General features: G+C 45.1%; 1 protein-coding gene and 1 long non-coding RNA gene across 2 annotated transcripts in view; one reads left to right on the forward strand and one right to left on the reverse strand.

The window, feature by feature from the left end:
* The window catches only part of Scnn1g (sodium channel epithelial 1 gamma subunit), a 33,562-nt gene extending 32,149 nt beyond the window's left edge, over positions 1-1,413 (forward strand). Inside the window, exon 13 of the mRNA XM_021168623.2 lies at positions 101-1,413. Within this exon, the coding sequence (XP_021024282.1) occupies positions 101-481 (381 nt within the window). The 3' untranslated portion in view covers positions 482-1,413. The remainder of the gene's footprint in view (positions 1-100) is intronic.
* A 33-nt stretch (positions 1,414-1,446) lies between these two features.
* LOC110299121 overlaps positions 1,447-18,121 on the reverse strand; it is a 47,142-nt gene continuing 30,467 nt past the window's right edge. The window contains exons 2-4 of the long non-coding RNA XR_002378432.1: positions 10,591-10,692; positions 5,345-5,417; positions 1,447-2,461 (exon numbers count right to left, since the gene is read on the reverse strand). This is a non-coding gene — a long non-coding RNA (uncharacterized LOC110299121). The remainder of the gene's footprint in view (positions 2,462-5,344; positions 5,418-10,590; positions 10,693-18,121) is intronic.

Genomic DNA, 18,121 nt, shown 5'->3' on the forward strand with positions numbered 1-18,121 from the left:
TAGCATGGTCTCCCTATGGCATGGTCTCCCTATAGCATGGTCTCCCTATGACATGGTCTCCCTATGGCATGGTCTCCCTATAGCATGGTCTCCCTTGCAGATTGAGATGCTCCTGTCTAACTTTGGTGGACAGCTCGGCCTGTGGATGAGCTGCTCAGTCGTCTGTGTCATCGAAATCATCGAAGTCTTCTTCATTGACTTCTTCTCTATTATCGCCCGCCGCCAGTGGCAGAAAGCCAAGGATTGGTGGGCCCGTAGGCGGACACCACCCTCCACTGAGACTCCCTCCAGCCAGCAGGGTCAGGATAATCCAGCCCTGGATACGGACGATGATCTGCCCACTTTTACCTCTGCTATGCGCCTGCCTCCAGCCCCGGAGGCTCCGGTGCCTGGCACACCACCCCCCAGATACAATACCTTGCGCTTGGACAGTGCCTTTTCCTCCCAGCTCACAGACACTCAGTTGACCAATGAGTTCTAAGATAGGATTGGAAAACAATCATGGTTTGAGGAGACTCTCTTCCTGACACAAATGGTCCTCCTATCCTCGTTCTGGCTTTTGATACATGTCTAACAGCCTGCTGTGAACAGGATAGGGCATGGAAATCCACAGAAGGACCTAATGGGCCCTGCCCCAACCATCATGACTTCCAGCATGAGCTATATCCTGCAACCTGGACTCAGCACTTATAAGCTAAAGAGCCAAAGGTAATGACCTGGGCCAACAGTGAGCTCTTCCCGGGGTCCTGAGAGAGAATGGTGTTTCAGAGCCCCAAGCTCAGGAGTTTGCCCACAATAACCCTGGCCCAGCTTGTACCTCAAGCATATGATCTTGGGTAGCAAGGCTGGCCAGCTATTGCCTGATGGGTGTGACAGAAGAAATTAGCACCATCCTTGGATCCCAGCAGTTGGTTGCTGACCTCAGTCATTGACACTGGGACAAGGTGTCCTCTGTGTCCTCAGACAGACAGTTGGCCCAGAGCCTGGGGATCGTGTTTGGAGAGGGCACAGTAGAGAGAGAACAAGGGGTGTGGTAAGATGTCCTCACTCTGAAACAGGGTAGGGCAGTAGAGAAGGGCCAGTTAAAGGGTATAGCTGGACACTCCTGCCAAATGGTACTCCTATAATCTCAGTTCGAGTGGTATGCTTCGAGCTGTACCAAGCACTTACATAAGTTACTCTAGGGCATAACAAACACCAGCCTACAGGCCCAACCCTTTATTTTGTCTTTGAACTGAGAGTATGTGTATGTGTGAGAATGTGTGTATGAATGTGTATATATGTATGTGTTTATAATTTTTATATAGCTAATATATACATATATATCAAAAAGATAATATTTTGTGACTTGTGAAAATTATAAGATTCAAATGCTAGTGTTTATAAATAAAGTTTTATTAATAAGCAATCATACCAATTTATTTATACTTTGTTTGTGGCTGTTATAAAAGCTGAATTAACACAGTTGAGTAATTGAAACATTGGCCTTTTCCAGAAATCATTTGCTAGGTCCTAGGCTAGTCCAATAAGTGTGTATAGAAACTAGGGCAGGTTATCTGCTCAAGATGACTTAGCCAGGAAATTGCAGATATGGGATTTGAACCCAAGAAGCCTGCTTTGCTGGCATGAGTGCCCTCATATCCTAAATGCAATCCCTGCATGCATTAAGTATAAAGCTGATGTCACTTGGGGTGGAAAGAGAAGGAGGCTTAGCACCAAGGTTCTAGACTAGAAGGAGGTCCTTCATGCACAGATCAGAAAGACCTGCATTCAGAGATTCAATGACACACAGGGACAGAGACTGGTAGATTCCAGGGTAGACCCCTCATGAAAGAGAGGCTGTGGGGACCCTACAAGACATGGTTCCACTCATCCCCATGCCTGTGCCTACAGTTACCACCTCTATCACTGGTTCTCAGGGAGTCAGCTAACAGGAAGGAGGTCATGATGAGTGTAGGTGACATGGCATTCCCACTCCCCTAAGGGAGTGTGCTGATGCAGCCAAGCATCCAGGGCATAAGCCTGGCTGAGCTCCTGGTGGCTCCAACTGGTGCTGACAGGGACCATGCAGCAGACACTCACTTGGGCATGGCTCAAAGGACAATCGAGGACTGTGTCCTTAGATTCGTGGAACTGGCCGGCTCTGGCATGATGTCACCAGCAGGAACACTTCCAGCAAGGCTGGAGTTGCTGCAGGGTGTGTCAAAGGTGAGGCCGGCAGCATCTGGCTTAATTGTCCTCTAGTAGATGGGTGCGCACACTTCTTGGCTCCAGCCATCTCCACGCCTGCTTGACTCCCACAGTGTCACCTTTTCTCCTTCTCCACTCACCCTTCCAGGACAGGTGCAAACCTCACCACCTCTGCCAAGCTTTCCCTTGTCCCGAGAAGCCGAAGCTCTTAGCATCGCATGCTGTTCACCCCCTGGTATAAGTTTTCATCCACTCATGTCTGTCAGGAACTCTGAGGAGACAGGAATAACGTCTTACTCTTTCATACCCAGATTGAGATAGGACTGAACACAGTGTTGACATTTAATTGTATGAAGCTTATAAGAAAAATAATAATTGGGCTGGCAAGGTGGCCCAGTGTTGGTAAGAGAACTTGTTGCCAAGCTAAATGACCTGAGCTTAACCTCCGGAATACACATGTGGAAGGAGAGAAAGGACTCTCTCAAGCTTCCTGGGACCTCTACCATTTACCTGTGTGTGTGCCCATATAAAACCAAAGGAATGGCATGGATTTTCAGGTCGTATTTGCTGGAGATTCTGTACAGTGCCTCACACACATCAACCTCTGCATTGCTGTCCCCACGGATATGCTTGCAAATAAACTGATGCATAGAGATGTCTCTTCCAACCACACAGCCAGGAATTCATGAGCCTCACCCAATAGTGCCTGAGGCTTAGCCCTTAGCCCCCCTGCTAACTGCCTTTCACTCAGAAGCTGCCCCTGAAGAAATCATCACTGGTCTCTGGCTTTAGATCCAGGGGCCTTCTTTTGCCAGGCGGGGATGTGCATGTGTAGGAGGCCCAGAGTTTGATGGTCAAGTGAGTTTCTCAATTGCTTTCCACCTAATTTTTGAGAAAGAATCCAAAAAGGATAAGTGAATAATGGAAATGTATTCCATACATACAATGGGATTTTACTCAACCATAAGGAAAAAAGAAATCCATAGGAAAACGGATGGAACTGAAAAATACCAGATTGAGTGTGGTAATTTGGTCTTAGAAAGACAAACACAGTGTGTTCATCTCATGTGGGGATCTCACCTCTGACTGTGAGATCGGCATCTTTAGGTGGTGTACTGGCTATTTTTGTGTCAACTTGACACAGCTGGAGTTATCACAGAGAAAGGAGCTTCAGTTGAGGAAATGCCTCCATGAGATCCAACTGTAAGGCATTTTCTCAATTAGTGATCAAGGGGGAAAGGCCCCTTGTGGGTGGGACCATCCCTGGACTGGTAGTCTTGGGTTCTATAAGAGAGTAGGCTGAGCAAGCCAGGGGAGGCAAGCCAGTAAAGAACATCCCTCCATGGCCTCTGCATCAGCTCCTGCTTTCTGACCTGAGTTCCAGTCCTGACTTCCTTTGGTGATGAACAGCAGCATGGAAGTGTAAGTCGAATAAACCCTTTCCTCCCCAACTTGCTTCTTGGTCATGATGTTTGTGCAGGAATAGAAACCCCGACTAAGACAAATTGGTACCAGCAGAGTGGGGTATTCCTGTGACAACCTGACCATGTTTTGGGGAGGACTGTGGAAGGACTTTGGAACTTTGGGCTTGAAGATCCATTCATTGTTAAGAGCTCTGTCAGATGTTGTGTAGGAGCTTGGAAGATAATGTTGAGAACAGTGCAGAAGATGGAGGTCTGGTTTGTGAAATTTCAGAGAGAAAATTAAAGACTCTTTTCAGGGCCATTGCTGTTTTGATTGTGAAGATTCTGTAGTTCTGGTTAGCTGGGGCTGAAGAATCAGCTGTGATTAACAAGATACCAGAACTACTAAAGCAAAAACTTTGCATTACTGGGACAATTGATGCTGGTTAGCTGGAGCTAAGAAATTAGCGGTGATTAAGAAGAGACCAGCATCGTTGAGGTGACATCTTCTGGGAAGTGTTTTCTGAAAGCACAAAGAGGCTGTGTTCCAGAGATAGGCAAGGTTGTACTCCTTCTGCAGTGGAACTTGGTAATGTGTAAGGGTCACCCAGGTGGTACTTGTTTTGAAGGCATGAAGGGGTCACACAGCAGCTCAGGCTNGGCACTGTGAGAGGCCATGGAAGGCCATTGGTGAAGGTGCAACCCCAGTTGTAATTGAAGGCCCAGGACTGAAGGGGTCACGCAGTGTTTTGGAGATGCCCTTTCCCTGCTTGTGGACGTTGTACATCGTGGTGCGGAGCCTAGTGCGCACCACGATGTACAACGTCCACAAGCAGGATCTCACCTCTGACTGTGAGATCGGCATCTTTAGGTGGTGTACTGGCTATTTTTGTGTCAACTTGACACAGCTGGAGTTATCACAGAGAAAGGAGCTTCAGTTGAGGAAATGCCTCCATGAGATCCAACTGTAAGGCATTTTCTCAATTAGTGATCAAGGGGGAAAGGCCCCTTGTGGGTGGGACCATCCCTGGGCTGGTAGTCTTGGGTTCTATAAGAGAGTAGGCTGAGCAAGCCAGGGGAGGCAAGTCAAGCCAGTAAAGAACATCCCTCCATGGCCTCTGCATCAGCTCCTGCTCCCTGACCTGAGTTCCAGTCCTGACTTCCTTTGGTGATGAACAGCAGCATGGAAGTGTAAGTCGAATAAACCCTTTCCTCCCCAACTTGCTTCTTGGTCATGATGTTTGTGCAGGAATAGAAACCCTGACTAAGACAGGTGGGTAGGTGGACAAATGCCCCTTGGGATGGGAAAGAAAGGGGCTAAAAGGAGGCGTCAGGGAAGACAAACCAACAAACTAAAAAGGGGAAACCAGAGGTGAAGGGGACAGAGAGATCACATGGAGACCTGTGACTTCACAAGCTCTTACGGATGCAGCAGCTCTCAGAAGTAAGAAATCACTTTAGTTCATGATCAGGGCACCTGTGCCATCACAAGATGGTGGTGAATGCCTGTAATCCCAGGGCTGGTGATTGAGGGCTGCCTACCCAGACCCTCTACCTCAACGAAAAGAAACAAAGAGAAGCTATCAGGGCACGGGACAGTCAGCCGCAGAGCAGTGAGTGGACAGTGATGTGGGAGGAGAGACCACCCCTGGGTGCTGTGGGGGAGGGGCAGGCACAGGTGCTACCACACCCCAGAGAAGGTGTTGTCTAAGAGAAGCAGTTTATTGAAGGAAAAACATATTTTCACTCACGGTTTCAGAGGGCTCCTTCCAAGGTTGTCTGGATCTGTTACTTTGGGTCCAAGGTGAGGCAGAACAAAGAAGCCTGAAAGACAGAGAAGAAACGGAGACGGGGAGGGGCTTGGGACAAGACACCTTCCAAAGCTTACTCCCATGACCTGCTGTTGCCAATCAGGCCCCACCTCCTATAATTTTCACCTTTTACCCCCGTCTTGTTACCGGCTGGATACCAAGCTCTCACTCAATGCGTGAGCCTATGGAGAACATTTTGTCTTCAAAGTAGAGCAGCAAAGGAGTCATTTGTGCAGATAGATTTATCCTGGAGAAGAATGTCCTGGACAGAAGGAAATGCCAGGAGTGGCAAAATTACTCCCAGTGATGATAAGAGAATATCATCCAGTCATTAAAAAGGAATGAAGTGGGGCCAGCAAATTGGGCCAGCAGGTGAAGATGCTTGACAACAAGCCTAAAGATCGGTGTTCAATCCCCAGCAGCCCAGGAAGGAGGGAACCATCTCCAGCAAGTTGTCCTCTGCCTTCCAGGCTGATTGCCCTTCCTCACCTAAATGCCATTTGTAAGGAAGTACTAACCTATGGATGAATTTCAAAGCTATCATCACAACCGAAAAAGTCAGCAGACATAACTGCTTGTACCCAACTTAAAAACAAAAACTCAAAAAACAAAACAAAATAAAACAAAACAAAACCCAGGCAAATTCTAGAGAGTCAGAACAGACTGGCAGCTGCCCAGAGGAAATGGGTGCTTATGGCTTAGTGGACTTGGGGTTCCCACTAGGGAATGTAAAATCATTTTGGAACTACACAGAGGCAGCGTTTGTAGAGCATTGTGGATGTGTGGAATGCCTCTGAACTTCAAAGGTTGACTTTATAGACCATGAATTTTACCCCAGTAAAATACTCAAAGGAAATTTAAGAAGGGGAATGAAGACGCATCTATAATCTTAGCTCTTGGGAGGCAGGAGGATCACAAAGTTGGAGAGAAGGTTGGGCTATATAGTAAAGTCCTGCCATATATATATATATATATATATATATATATATATATATATACACACACACACACATACATATATACACACATATATATACATACATATATACATATATATATACACATATACATATATATGTGCCTCATATGCATGTATGTATGTATATATGTATGTATACATGTATGTAACTGTGTATACTTAAAAAGTGAGCTGACTTAAAGAAAAACTACAAATGAGAGTACAAACAGAAGCAATATGTCCTGATTACAGAAGCCAAGAAGGGTAGAAACTTCTGGATGGCTGAGGGGTGCAGAAGTGTTCAGAGACACAGAGGGCGCATGGATACTGGCAGATGAGAGGCTGTTTCTCGTCCTGAATGGCATCGCATGTAGGTGTTTGCTTTCCTGTTAGATCCCATAGAAATCTTCTGTGAAGTCTGCTGCAGAGCGTGGATTTGCACAACTTCAAAGGTCCCAGGGGCTGGAGATACAGCTCAGTCTGCAGAGTGCATGCCTTACAGCCATGAGGACTTGAGTTTAACTCCCAGAATCCATGTAAAAAAGCCAAATATGGTGTCACATGCCTGTAACCCCAGCTCTGGGGAGGCAGAGATGACAGGCAGATCCCTGGGACTCACTGGCTGGTTAGGCTAATGTACTTGGAGAGCTCTAGGTTAGAGAGGCACCCTGTCTCAAAAACAAGGTAGGTGGCTCTAACAGAATGACACCCAAGGTTGGTCCTCTGGCCTTGGGTGTGCATGAGCATGTATACCTGTACACATATGCATACCAGTACACAGCTGGGCACGCTTGTGTGTGTGTGTGTTTGTGTGTGTGTGTGTGTGTGTGTGTGTGAGAGAGAGAGAGAGAGAGAGAGAGAGAGAGAGAGAGAGAGAGAATTATGTGGATGGTAACACAGGCATTATGTGGGCCCTAAAAGCATCCTGATACCCTTAGAAGCATCTGGCAGTGTCCTAGGGACAAACACCTCCTGCCTTGTCCCCTCCTCCTCCAGAGAAGCAGTCCTGAGAAATAGCTGCCTCTCCATCCTCCGGGCTCTGGGAACATCTTCTGCCTGTCCAAGCTCTGGCTTCAGTATATTCCAGCAAACTGAGAAACTATTCCAGCCCCTTCTGTCCCAAGGCAGGGCCAGCCCAGGGTGGAGAGCGGCCTGGACCAGCAGGATTCCTGAGACACGTGCTGTAATTGCAGGCTACCAGCTAAAGGAGCCTCATTGTGTCTAGCTGGAATCAAGGAGCAGGAAGAGCAGATGAAACCAACCCAATTGTTACTTTTCCTTCTCCCTCCTTCTGGAAAATTCCCAGGGGATATTCCCAACCTCCTCTCCTCATATCTCCAGTCAAACCTGCTAAGCATTTGTTTGGCAAACTGTTATCCTGCAGCTCTGCTTGTTAACTGCCTGCCTGGTCTCAGGGACGGACAGTTGTCTTTTGTTCTTTTTTTTCCAGGGTGTTTTTTTTTTCCAGTTTTAAAAATATTATTAAGTTATTTATTTGCTTTACATCCCAATAGGCCTTCCACGGATATCAACCAGGCTTGGTGTATCAAGTTGAAGTAAGACTAGGTGCATCTTCTATGGGGGCTAGACAAGAGGAAAAGGGATACAAAGGCAGGCAATGTAGCCAGAGACAGCCCTGCTCCCACTTTAGGAGTCCCACATGAAGACCCAGCTGCAGAACTCTTACATATTTGTAAGGGGCTAGGTTTATCCTATGTATGGTCTGGTTGGCAATCCAGTCTCTATGAGCCCCTATGCCTTTTGTTCTTCTTAATAACATTATTAAAAATATTTTACTTGAACCCTACAAAAGTAATAAATATTATAGTAAGGGACCTGTTCTGAAAAAAATTACAAAAACCTACTTCAGTTTGAATTAAGAAAAGAATAAATGCTATACCTTTTGGCTTTCATCACTGAACAGTCCAACAGTCTCTAGCATCAGGGACGGCTGGATGCAGAGCCTCAAACGCGAGCTCAGAACTTCCACTTTACCTCTTCTCGCCCGGGCTTTCCTTCCATCACCATGGATCTATCTCAGACATAGTCTCCCACACAGTGTGTCAAAACGATGTCATAGTACTAGCATGTGGTCACCTCTTAGCACCCCCAGAGAAAAACAGATTCTCTCCTTAAGCAATTCCAAAGCCCAGACTTACTGAGTGAGCTGTATTCATGCATTCGGGCCGTCGGCCCTTTCCTGAATCAAACAGTGCAGTCCAGGAATGAAATCATGATAGACCAGGCCTGGATTCTGCACTTATTCTGAACAGGGAGGGAGTACCCTGAGCTTTAAAGCATGGGACCATGAGAAGAGGGTAGGATAAGGAGTGATTTTTCCAAGAGCCTCCAGTGTTCAGCACAGGTAACAGACACACAGGACAGATAGAGAATGGGAAAAGGAACAAAGCCAGAAGGAGAAAACTCAAGCCACCCCTACTCCATGGTGACAGGTTCCTATAATACGTCACGTTGCCATCTTTTCATACCACTCTGGCTTGGAGGAGCTCCCAAGCCAAGATCATGAAAGCAATCAAGGTGCTGACCTGAGAAAGCAGAGCGAGGGCACTGGGGTGAGAAAATGCCAGTCCTGTAAGACAATTAACCTTGGCCTCCATCAACCTCAGAGTAAATGTATAAGGGTTTTAATCTACAGCTGCTCATCTATAATCAATATACCCATCATCCTTCCTCCTACACATCTATCTGTCTATCTGTCTATCTATCTATCTATTTATCTATCTCTATCAGTGCATCCATCCATCCATCCACCTAACCATTCACTTAACCATCTATATATCCATCCATGCACCCATTCATATACATGCATTATACACTTATCCAACTACCCACTTACCCAACAATTATCTTTTAAATCCTGAAGTTGTGCTATCTGGTTCAAATCCAAGTTGTAACACTTATAACTATGTGACTTTGGGCAAGCTATTGGGTAAGAACATAGCTCTAATTGTGCTACATAAGATTACTTTGAGCCAGGTCTTCTGGCTCAGGCCTCCAGTGCTCACTGCTCTGGAGGCTAAGCAGAGGACTGCAATTTCAGGAATTGCCTGTACTACAATTTAGCTAACATCAAAGCCCTGTGTTTAGAAAAGAGAGGAAGGAGGGAAGGAAGGAAGGAGGGAGGGAAGGAAGGAAGGAAGGAAGGAAAGAAGGAAGGAAGGAAGGAAGGAAGGAAGGAAGGAAGGAAGGAAGGGAGGGAGGTAAAAGAGGATGAGAATACAATATAGTGATAGAGCACTTGCACAACAAGCATGAAACACAAGTCCACTCCAAGCACATCAAAAGCACAATAACAAATAAAAACATATACATACATACATACGTACATACATACATACATAATACAATAAAAGAAAGAAGACAGTTTCTAGGTTCTTTGCTGAGGTCCGGGCTCATGAAAGATCACTGTCAGAGTTTTCTTTGTGTGTATGGGAGAGGTGGAGGTGTGGAGGTGTGTTTTTAGCTTGTTACATACTCATGTAAAGGTACATGTGTGCACATGTCCACGGAGAAACCAGAGGTCAACCTTGGGTGCTATTCCTCAGGTGTCATCCACCGTGTTTTTGAGATAGTTGTGTCTCATTGACTAGGGACTCGCTGATTAGCCCAGGCTGGCTCATCAGAGAACCCTAGAGACCCACCTTCCTCTGCCTCCCCATTACTGGGATTATATATCACAATGTTTGAATTTTTAGTTCTATTTGTGTGTGTGTAGCATATGCATGTGTATGTGTACAATAGTGTTCAGGCTCACCTGTCTGTGCATGTGAAAGTCAGAAGTGAATATTAGATATTTTCCTCTATGTCTTTCTATCTAACTTTTCAGAGAGGGTCTCTCACTGACCCTTGACTCACCCATTGGCAGTCTTGTTGACCAGTGAGTTCCAGGATCTTCCTGCCTTAACCTTCCCCCTCAAACCCTAGGGTTATAGCTCCATACCACCACACCTGGCTCATTCCATAGATGCTAGGGATCTGAAGGTAGGTCTTCCTGCTTGTGCAGCAAACACTGACACGCAGGCATCTCCCCAGCTCCATGCCTGGGTGTTGGTATGGAGCTGCAGACTGAACTCAGGTCCTCACGTTGAGTGGTAAGCACTTAACCAAGTGAGTCATCTCTCCAGCCGCTTGGCAGAACTTTTCAGTGTTGAGTTTCTGCTGTTAACAGACACCTTAACACACACCAGATGTTGGTAAAGCAACTTACAGGTTGTTTTAGGCAGGCTACTATTTTCTTTCTGTGTTGGCTTCAGGCAGGTTTTGTGCACAAGAACTGTTGGGACCACAGTGTATTCTGAGACTTCTTGATCTGAGAGTTGAGGGGAGGAAGGAGGAGAAGAAGGACAGAAATCTGTAATTATCTTTAACTTAAAACAAAATAATAGCCGGGCGTGGTGGCGCACGCCTTTAATCCCAGCACTCGGGAGGCAGAGGCAAGCGGATTTCTGAGTTCGAGGCCAGCCTGGTCTACAAAGTGAGTTCCAGGACAGCCAGGGCTATACAGAGAAACCCTGTCTCGAAAAAAAAAAATAACAAAGGCATTTCTGGTGGTAATCATTTCCTTCGGCTGTTGGCTTGATAGTTCTAGTACTGATTTGTTATTACCAAACTAGATCTCTGAGTATCTGCACACACATTACTTAAAAATCTAAGGAATAGGCAGAAAATGTCTTTCCTTAATGACGGGGAGTTTGTAGAAACTGGTGAACTTACAGAGCCTCTTGGGAGCAAAGATAGTGTCTGCATCACCTCCTTCCTCATGTGAAGAAACTGGTCACATGGGAGCATTTAATGGTTGGTTGATAGTTGATCTCTAGACGGAAAATACAATTTGGCTTTCTGAACTATGACCTGAAGTCTTGCTGTTTGAGGGTGATGGCTACAGATTATCAGGTCAAAGAAGATAGCAGATACTCAGACACAGCTTTGACATGACCCTAAGTCTGAAAGGAGGAGCAGGATCAGAGATAGACCAGGGACTTGAGACCGGGATCATTCAATGATGGAGGAATGTCCAGCCCAAACAGTATCAGAACTCAACCCAGGCCTCACTGGTGTTCAGGTGACTGGTTCTGCTGGCTTCCAGTGAAGTTTCTCTACCTGAAAGCCTTCCTCCAGGTAGCTTTTGACATTCTCTCAGAACTTCTCACACACACCCTCAATTCTGCTATTTGAACCTCTTGGCCTTTGATAACCTTCTTTTGATTCTTGCTCACACCCCCTCCATCCATAGCCACACCCATCCCCCATCAACCAGAACCCAGGTTCATTGAAGACTCTAGCCCTTACTGCCAAGTTATCCCTTTGTATTAAGCTTCTCAGGGGCAATAGACCCAAGTTCATATAGCTTTGGCAAACAAACACAGAGGAAGATGTGGTCCATTAATTTAAATGTGCAGCTGTATCTAGCTTTAAGAGTCATAAGGACTAGGTGTTTGGTAAGCCACGGTATAGCATGGGATGATTTCCTGGTTTCTCTGATTTTGCCTTTCAGTCTGTCTTAGACCACATCTCTCCACAGGGTGGAAAAGCCTGGCCCACACCTCAGCCCATGTTACTTTCATAATTTATACATGTCAAAGAAAATGTGATCCTTCCTCTCAGACTCACCAAGAAATTCTAACTGGTCCAGATGGGTCATGTGCCCATGTGCCTCACTGTGAAACAATCAGAGTCTTCAGAGGATGGGATACTGTGATTGGCCATGTCCCTGTTATATTCCCATTCTTGTTCTGGGTGAGTTTCCCCCAAGTCACATGGATCCCCTAAAGAATAGTGGCTGAGCAAATAAGTGCAATTTCTCATCTTGAGCAAACTGTACTTGAACTTTCAATGACCCACTCAGTCAGGAGACCTCACAAGTCTTCGCATTCCTCAGCTTTCTGTGACTTTCACCCTCATTCCTCAGTAGGTCTCTACCCCCCAAGGCATTCCCTGGAATGTGAGACACCTCCCAACTTACCTCCTTCTGCACTCTTTTCTCCTCTCCATCCTTGTACTTGACCCACTCTGAATCTCTCAGCTGCAGTAGCCTTTCTGTTCATCAGCTCTCTGCCATGGCTTCTTCCTACTCCAGACCCAGAGTCTAAAGACTTCAGATCTTCTCTCAGTACTTCTTTGCCTTTCCTCACAACCCAGCTCACTATAAGCAAGACTTTGTCTTCCTGCTAATGGTCTCATCAGCTGCTCTGGGGGCAATCATATAACAGTGCCAATCAACCAAGGACTTATTCTGGCAAGAGCAGTGACTTAGCATAAGGCTTTTCAAACTGTGATATGACTCAAACCTGAAAAGCAGGTTCTAATCTATTCGATGAGGAGAGAGATGTGTGGTTCTAGCCAGCTTCTGAGTGCAATCTAGGCTGCTGTCCTTGGAGATGCTTGGAACGATTGAGGCTTGGCATTCCTTCAGCTCAGTGCTCTTTGAGCAATCCTTAGAGAACAAACCACCAGAGGCTCGCTGCACAAACTATCAATGCTCTTTCATGGGCTTTCTTTTTCGGGAGGTGTATTGGAGGCTAACAAGATGATGCATAATTTTAACAAGTTTGAAGTGAGTCTTACCTTCTGGGACGGTTGGAAAATAATGCTTTCTCATGTCACTTGGGTTATGGGACTCACCAGTACCCAGAGTTCTCTGGTGCCTATAGTTCTAAGCTCTCCTAGACTCTTTAACTCTCAGAAGGTTAGGTGACTCCACCCTGTGGGGCAAACTCAAAGTGGTTTGCATGAAAGAGATAAGTCTGTCTGTACCATTATTGATAAGCCTTCTTGTCTTTGTTCATATCCCTCCTATACTGGAGAAAGAGACTTCTTGTCTACCTGAACTCATCCTGACCACTTCTCTCAGTTCCCTTCCTCTGTGACAGCTCCATTTCTTTTGGGGTCTTCAGCTCTTATATAACTGATGATCTAAGTTCAAATTCCTAGCACCCATGTAAAAAGTCAGACATAGCTGCAAACACACATACACACACACACACACACACACACACACACACACACCTGTAGCTCTAGGACTGGGAGAGGAAGGAAGAACAGTGAAGACAGGAGGGTCACTGGGGACTTGTGGCTAGCTAGCATACCGCCCCCCTACCCCAATAGTGATATACTCTAAGTTCCATGAGAGACCCTGTCTCAAAGAAATAAAGTGGAGTGTGATACAGGAAGACACCCAATGTCCTCCTCCAGTCTCTGCTCATACTCAAGGCATACACTTGCACACATAGACACACACACATACACACACACACAAGCATTTCTGTTCTGAAATTATTTGAGATTATGAATGAGTTGCAAAACAATATAGGGGATTCCTATACACATTGTAATCAGTTTATACTAATGTTACCATCTCCTGAAACTATAAGGTATTTGTTCATATAAAGAAATGAGCATGGATAAAACACTGTAGATTGAACTACAGATATGAACATTAATGGTCTACACTGATGTTGCAGGAAATATTTTTTTAAAAATCGGCATGTTCCCATGCTTGTGCTGGCAACCCTCTGCCCTGATGGCCTGGCTGCCATACACTGGCACTGGTGGGCAATAGCCAACCTGTTCTTATCTCCTGGAGACTCTCTGGCCAGGAGCTCCAAAAACATCTCCACTCAGCTCGCAAACTTCCCACTGGCAGGTTGTTACCACACCAGCCCTGTGCTTCAAAACCCCCACAACCTTCGTGATACACCTCGGGCAAGCCCACACTTTGCCACCATACCTTTCTCTCTTGAACCTAGACGAGCCACCATGTGAAGGAAAACACAACACAAACTTAGTTCAGAAACAATGTTAACTCAATCGCTGAGCCAACAACTAAAATTCTAATCTGGTAAGTTTTATTAAATCTAAATCCACTGGTGGTGAATCCTAACAGATCTGCCACTGAAACCAGTAGACACTAGTAATTACACCTTGTCCTCATGCTATCCCCGTCTAAAAGGACCTAACTCTCTCCTGCTTCCTCTCTTCCTCTGTCCAATCCGGAAGTCCCTCCTACTTGCCCAGTGATTGGCTCCTTTATTCATTAGGGAATTGGTTCACAAGAAGTCACCTGAGTTACTCCTTGTCCTCAACCCCTCCTAGGAGAGTGGAATTAGCATGAAAATACAAACAGCACCAGGCCCATCCACAACACACTGAATATTTTACTGTTTTCTCCACTAATGTCTTAAAGGGATATGTCTTTAATTCTACCATGCTTGTATTCATTCATTTAATAATTAGAAAGTGGAAATATAAAAGGAGATAATAATCATGGGAACCAAAGAACTTTGCCTAAGGCTGCAAGATGAATTAGCTGATGAAGCTTTTTGCCAACAAGGTTGAGTTCTATCTTCAGGGTCTATATAATAGAAAGAGGGAATTGACTTTCTCAAGTTGTCCTCTGACCTCCACATACATACATGGCATAGGAGTGTGTGTGCATGCACACACACACACACAAAACTAAATAAATCCAATAAAAATTTAAAAGATCATCAATATCTAACTCTTGGCTACTCTTACCACATTGGGTAAACACACACACAACAAAAAGTACATTAATTTTGCCCTACAATCTATTTTCCCACTAAATATTATACTATATTGTCATCCATGTTAGCATAGTATAATATGGATACATGGATAGCTCTAGATCAATATATTTATTTTATCAAAATTTAAACCTTTGTGGCTGAAGAGCTGGCCCAGAGGTTAGGAGTGCTTACTGAGGACCTGAGTTTGGTTCCCACCATCCCTGGAATGCTCACAGCCACCTCTAACTCCAGATCTAGAGGTTTTCCTTTAGCCTCTGAGGGCACAAACACACACATACTCCCAAACACACAGGCATACTATCACAGACACACATGTACACATAGGTATATACACAAAACAGATGTACACACACTCACACACAGACACACACACAAACACACTAACAGACACATATACATATATGCACACATACACACACTCACACACAGACACACAGACACACTAACACAGACACACATGCACACATCCACACACATAAAAATAAATAAGTAAACCTTTTTAAAAAAATGTAACCTTCGAACAGATAATGGAATTAATTAGTTTCAGGGCTCAATATTCAAAAAGTAGACAAGAGAGCTTAGCAAAAATCTTTACCCTGTCCCTATCTCCTGCTCACTCAGTCCTCTCCTATATTATGACAAAGACTAGAAATTGTTAATGGTGGCACCCATCTTTAATCCCTAATACTAAGAAGGAAGAAATAGAAAGATCCCAAGTTCAGAGTCAGTCTAGGTATGTAGTAAAATAACACCTCAAACAAACAACCAAACAAAACAAAATGTTAAAAGTAATTGGCAAATTCGGGAATAAACTATTATTCTGCTCTGCCGGTCCTTGATTTCTGAAACTTTGAGCTGTTTAAACAAGACTGGCTTAGTGCACAGCCACATCCTCTCTTGCCCTTTGCTGGTTATTTTCTTAGAGTACGTGCCTTGGAGTCTATCAAAGAGTGTAGACTTCCCGTGTTGAGGGCCTTTGATTTCAAACTTCTCTCTATAGAGACTGAACATTCCTTCCATGCACTCAGGTTATCAGATTTTAGCAGGCACATAAAACGTGGTATTATCATTTTAATCTGCATTGCTTTGGTAACCACAGAGATTGGGTTAAATTTATTCCAGATGTTTTATAGACAATTTTTGTGGGAAATGGCCATATAGGCCCTTCTCCTTTTTACCCCACTGACTTTTCAACTCCTTACAGTGCAGTCTTCACCCAGTTGATCTCATACTAAGATTCTGCAGCAAGGGCTGCTGCATAAGCACACAGGCAGCTGAGTTCTTGCCAGTCACACCCTATTGAATTTCCTGCTTCTGAGCATCATTAACCAGGCTGTGCCCCTATCCTGAACATTGCAGACCAGGCCAGCCTGTTTAAAGACTTTTTATGGCTGTTAGATTGAATCTGATTTTGCTAAATCTAGTTCTGGTTTAAAAAAAAAATCAAACAAACAACAACAAGAAGACAAAACCAGGCTCTCACTATGTAGCCCTGGCTGTCCTGGAACTCTATATAGACCAGGCTGGCTTCCAGTTCACAGAGATCCACCTGCCTTTGCCTCCCAAGTGCTGAAATTAAAGGTGTGTGCCACCATGCTCACTCAGCTCAAAACTGAAATTTTCTTATAAAACAAATGGAGTTGTCTTTATTAGTCCTCTCCTTCTCTATCCACCCAATTTTGTGTCTTTTTAAAAATCCTTCTAAACAAGATGCCCAAATATTCCTGGATGTTTGATCTACTTATAGAAGGTCCTCAGCTGGCAAACGTGGTCATGTAGGAGAGTGGAGGGGAAAGAAGAAAGAGAGATGAGAGCAAGGGAGACTACTGTAGAATATCTTCTCTCATATTCTGTATCTACATTTAAATCTAAAGGGTCTTAAAGTATTCACAGTACTCAGCATTCACAGGAAAGCAGGGTATGGAGACACACGTCAGTAACCTCAGGGCTAGAGGGTGGAGACAGATAGGTCCCCAGGGTTTGCTGGCCAGCCAGTCCAGCTGAAAGGTTAACCCAAGGTTGAATAGAAGACCCTTTCTCAAAAAAAGGGGGGGGAGGAAGGCACATATACACACTAAAAATTATAAACTTAAATTATATGAGTAAGTTATCCACATACGTCTTAGTGTTTCTATTGCTGTAAAGAGACACCATGACCATGGCAACTCTTATAAAGGAAAAGATTTCACCGGGGCTGGCTGAGAGTTTCAGAGGTTTAGTCCATTATTGTCATGGCGGTAAACATGGTGGCACACAGGCAGACATGGTGCTGGAGAGGTAGCTTGAGAGCTCTATGTCTGGATCCTCAGGCAGCAGGAAGAAAGAGATATTGGCCTGGCTTGAACATTTGAAACCTCAAAACCCAGCCCCAGTGGCCCACTTCCTCCCCAAGGCCACATCGACTACAAGGCCACACCTCCTAATCCCTGTCAAGGAGTACCATTCCCTGATGACCACACATTCAAACATAGGAGCCAATGGGGGCCACTCCTATTCATACCACCACATAGAATTTATATTTTATAAATCACGTTGAAACTAAAAGATGATTTGGGAGAGGGAGGGGGCCAGAAGGAGGGGGGAAGGGCACAAGAGAAAGTGATTGGGGTGATCATTAGTAGAGTGCCACCACCTACATGTACGAAGAGGTCATGCGGCCCATCATTTTGAATGATAACTAAAGAGTAGCAAAAAGAAGCAGTTATCAGTCGTCTACTCTTCACGAAAGCAGCTGCTGCTTCTCCCTGAGTCGCTGTGGCTTGAGTCTCCCCAGAGCTCCCTGAGTTTCTCTCTGTGGCTTGAGTCTCCTCCAAGCTCCCTGAGTTGCTGTGGCAGTTCTTCTTGCCCCTCATCCTGGGAAAGCACTCATCTGTTTTTTGGGGGTATTTATTTATTTATTTTTAATTAGGTATTTTCTTCATTTACATTTCCAATGCTATCCCAAAAGTTCCCCATACCCACCCTCCCAATCCCCTACCCACCCACTCCCACTTCTTGGCCCTGGCGTTCCCCTGTACTGCAGCATATAAAGTTTGCAAGACCAAGGGGTCTCTCTTTCCACTGATGGCTGACTAGGCCATNTTCTGATACATATGCAGCTAGAGACATGAGCTCTGGGGGGTACTGGTTAGTTCATATTGTTGTTCCACCTATAGGGTTGCAGACCCCTTTAGCTCCTTGGGTACTTTCTCT

The sequence above is a fragment of the Mus caroli genome, chromosome 7 (genome assembly GCF_900094665.2).
Source record: "Mus caroli chromosome 7, CAROLI_EIJ_v1.1, whole genome shotgun sequence".
Classification (NCBI taxonomy): domain Eukaryota; kingdom Metazoa; phylum Chordata; class Mammalia; order Rodentia; family Muridae; genus Mus; species Mus caroli.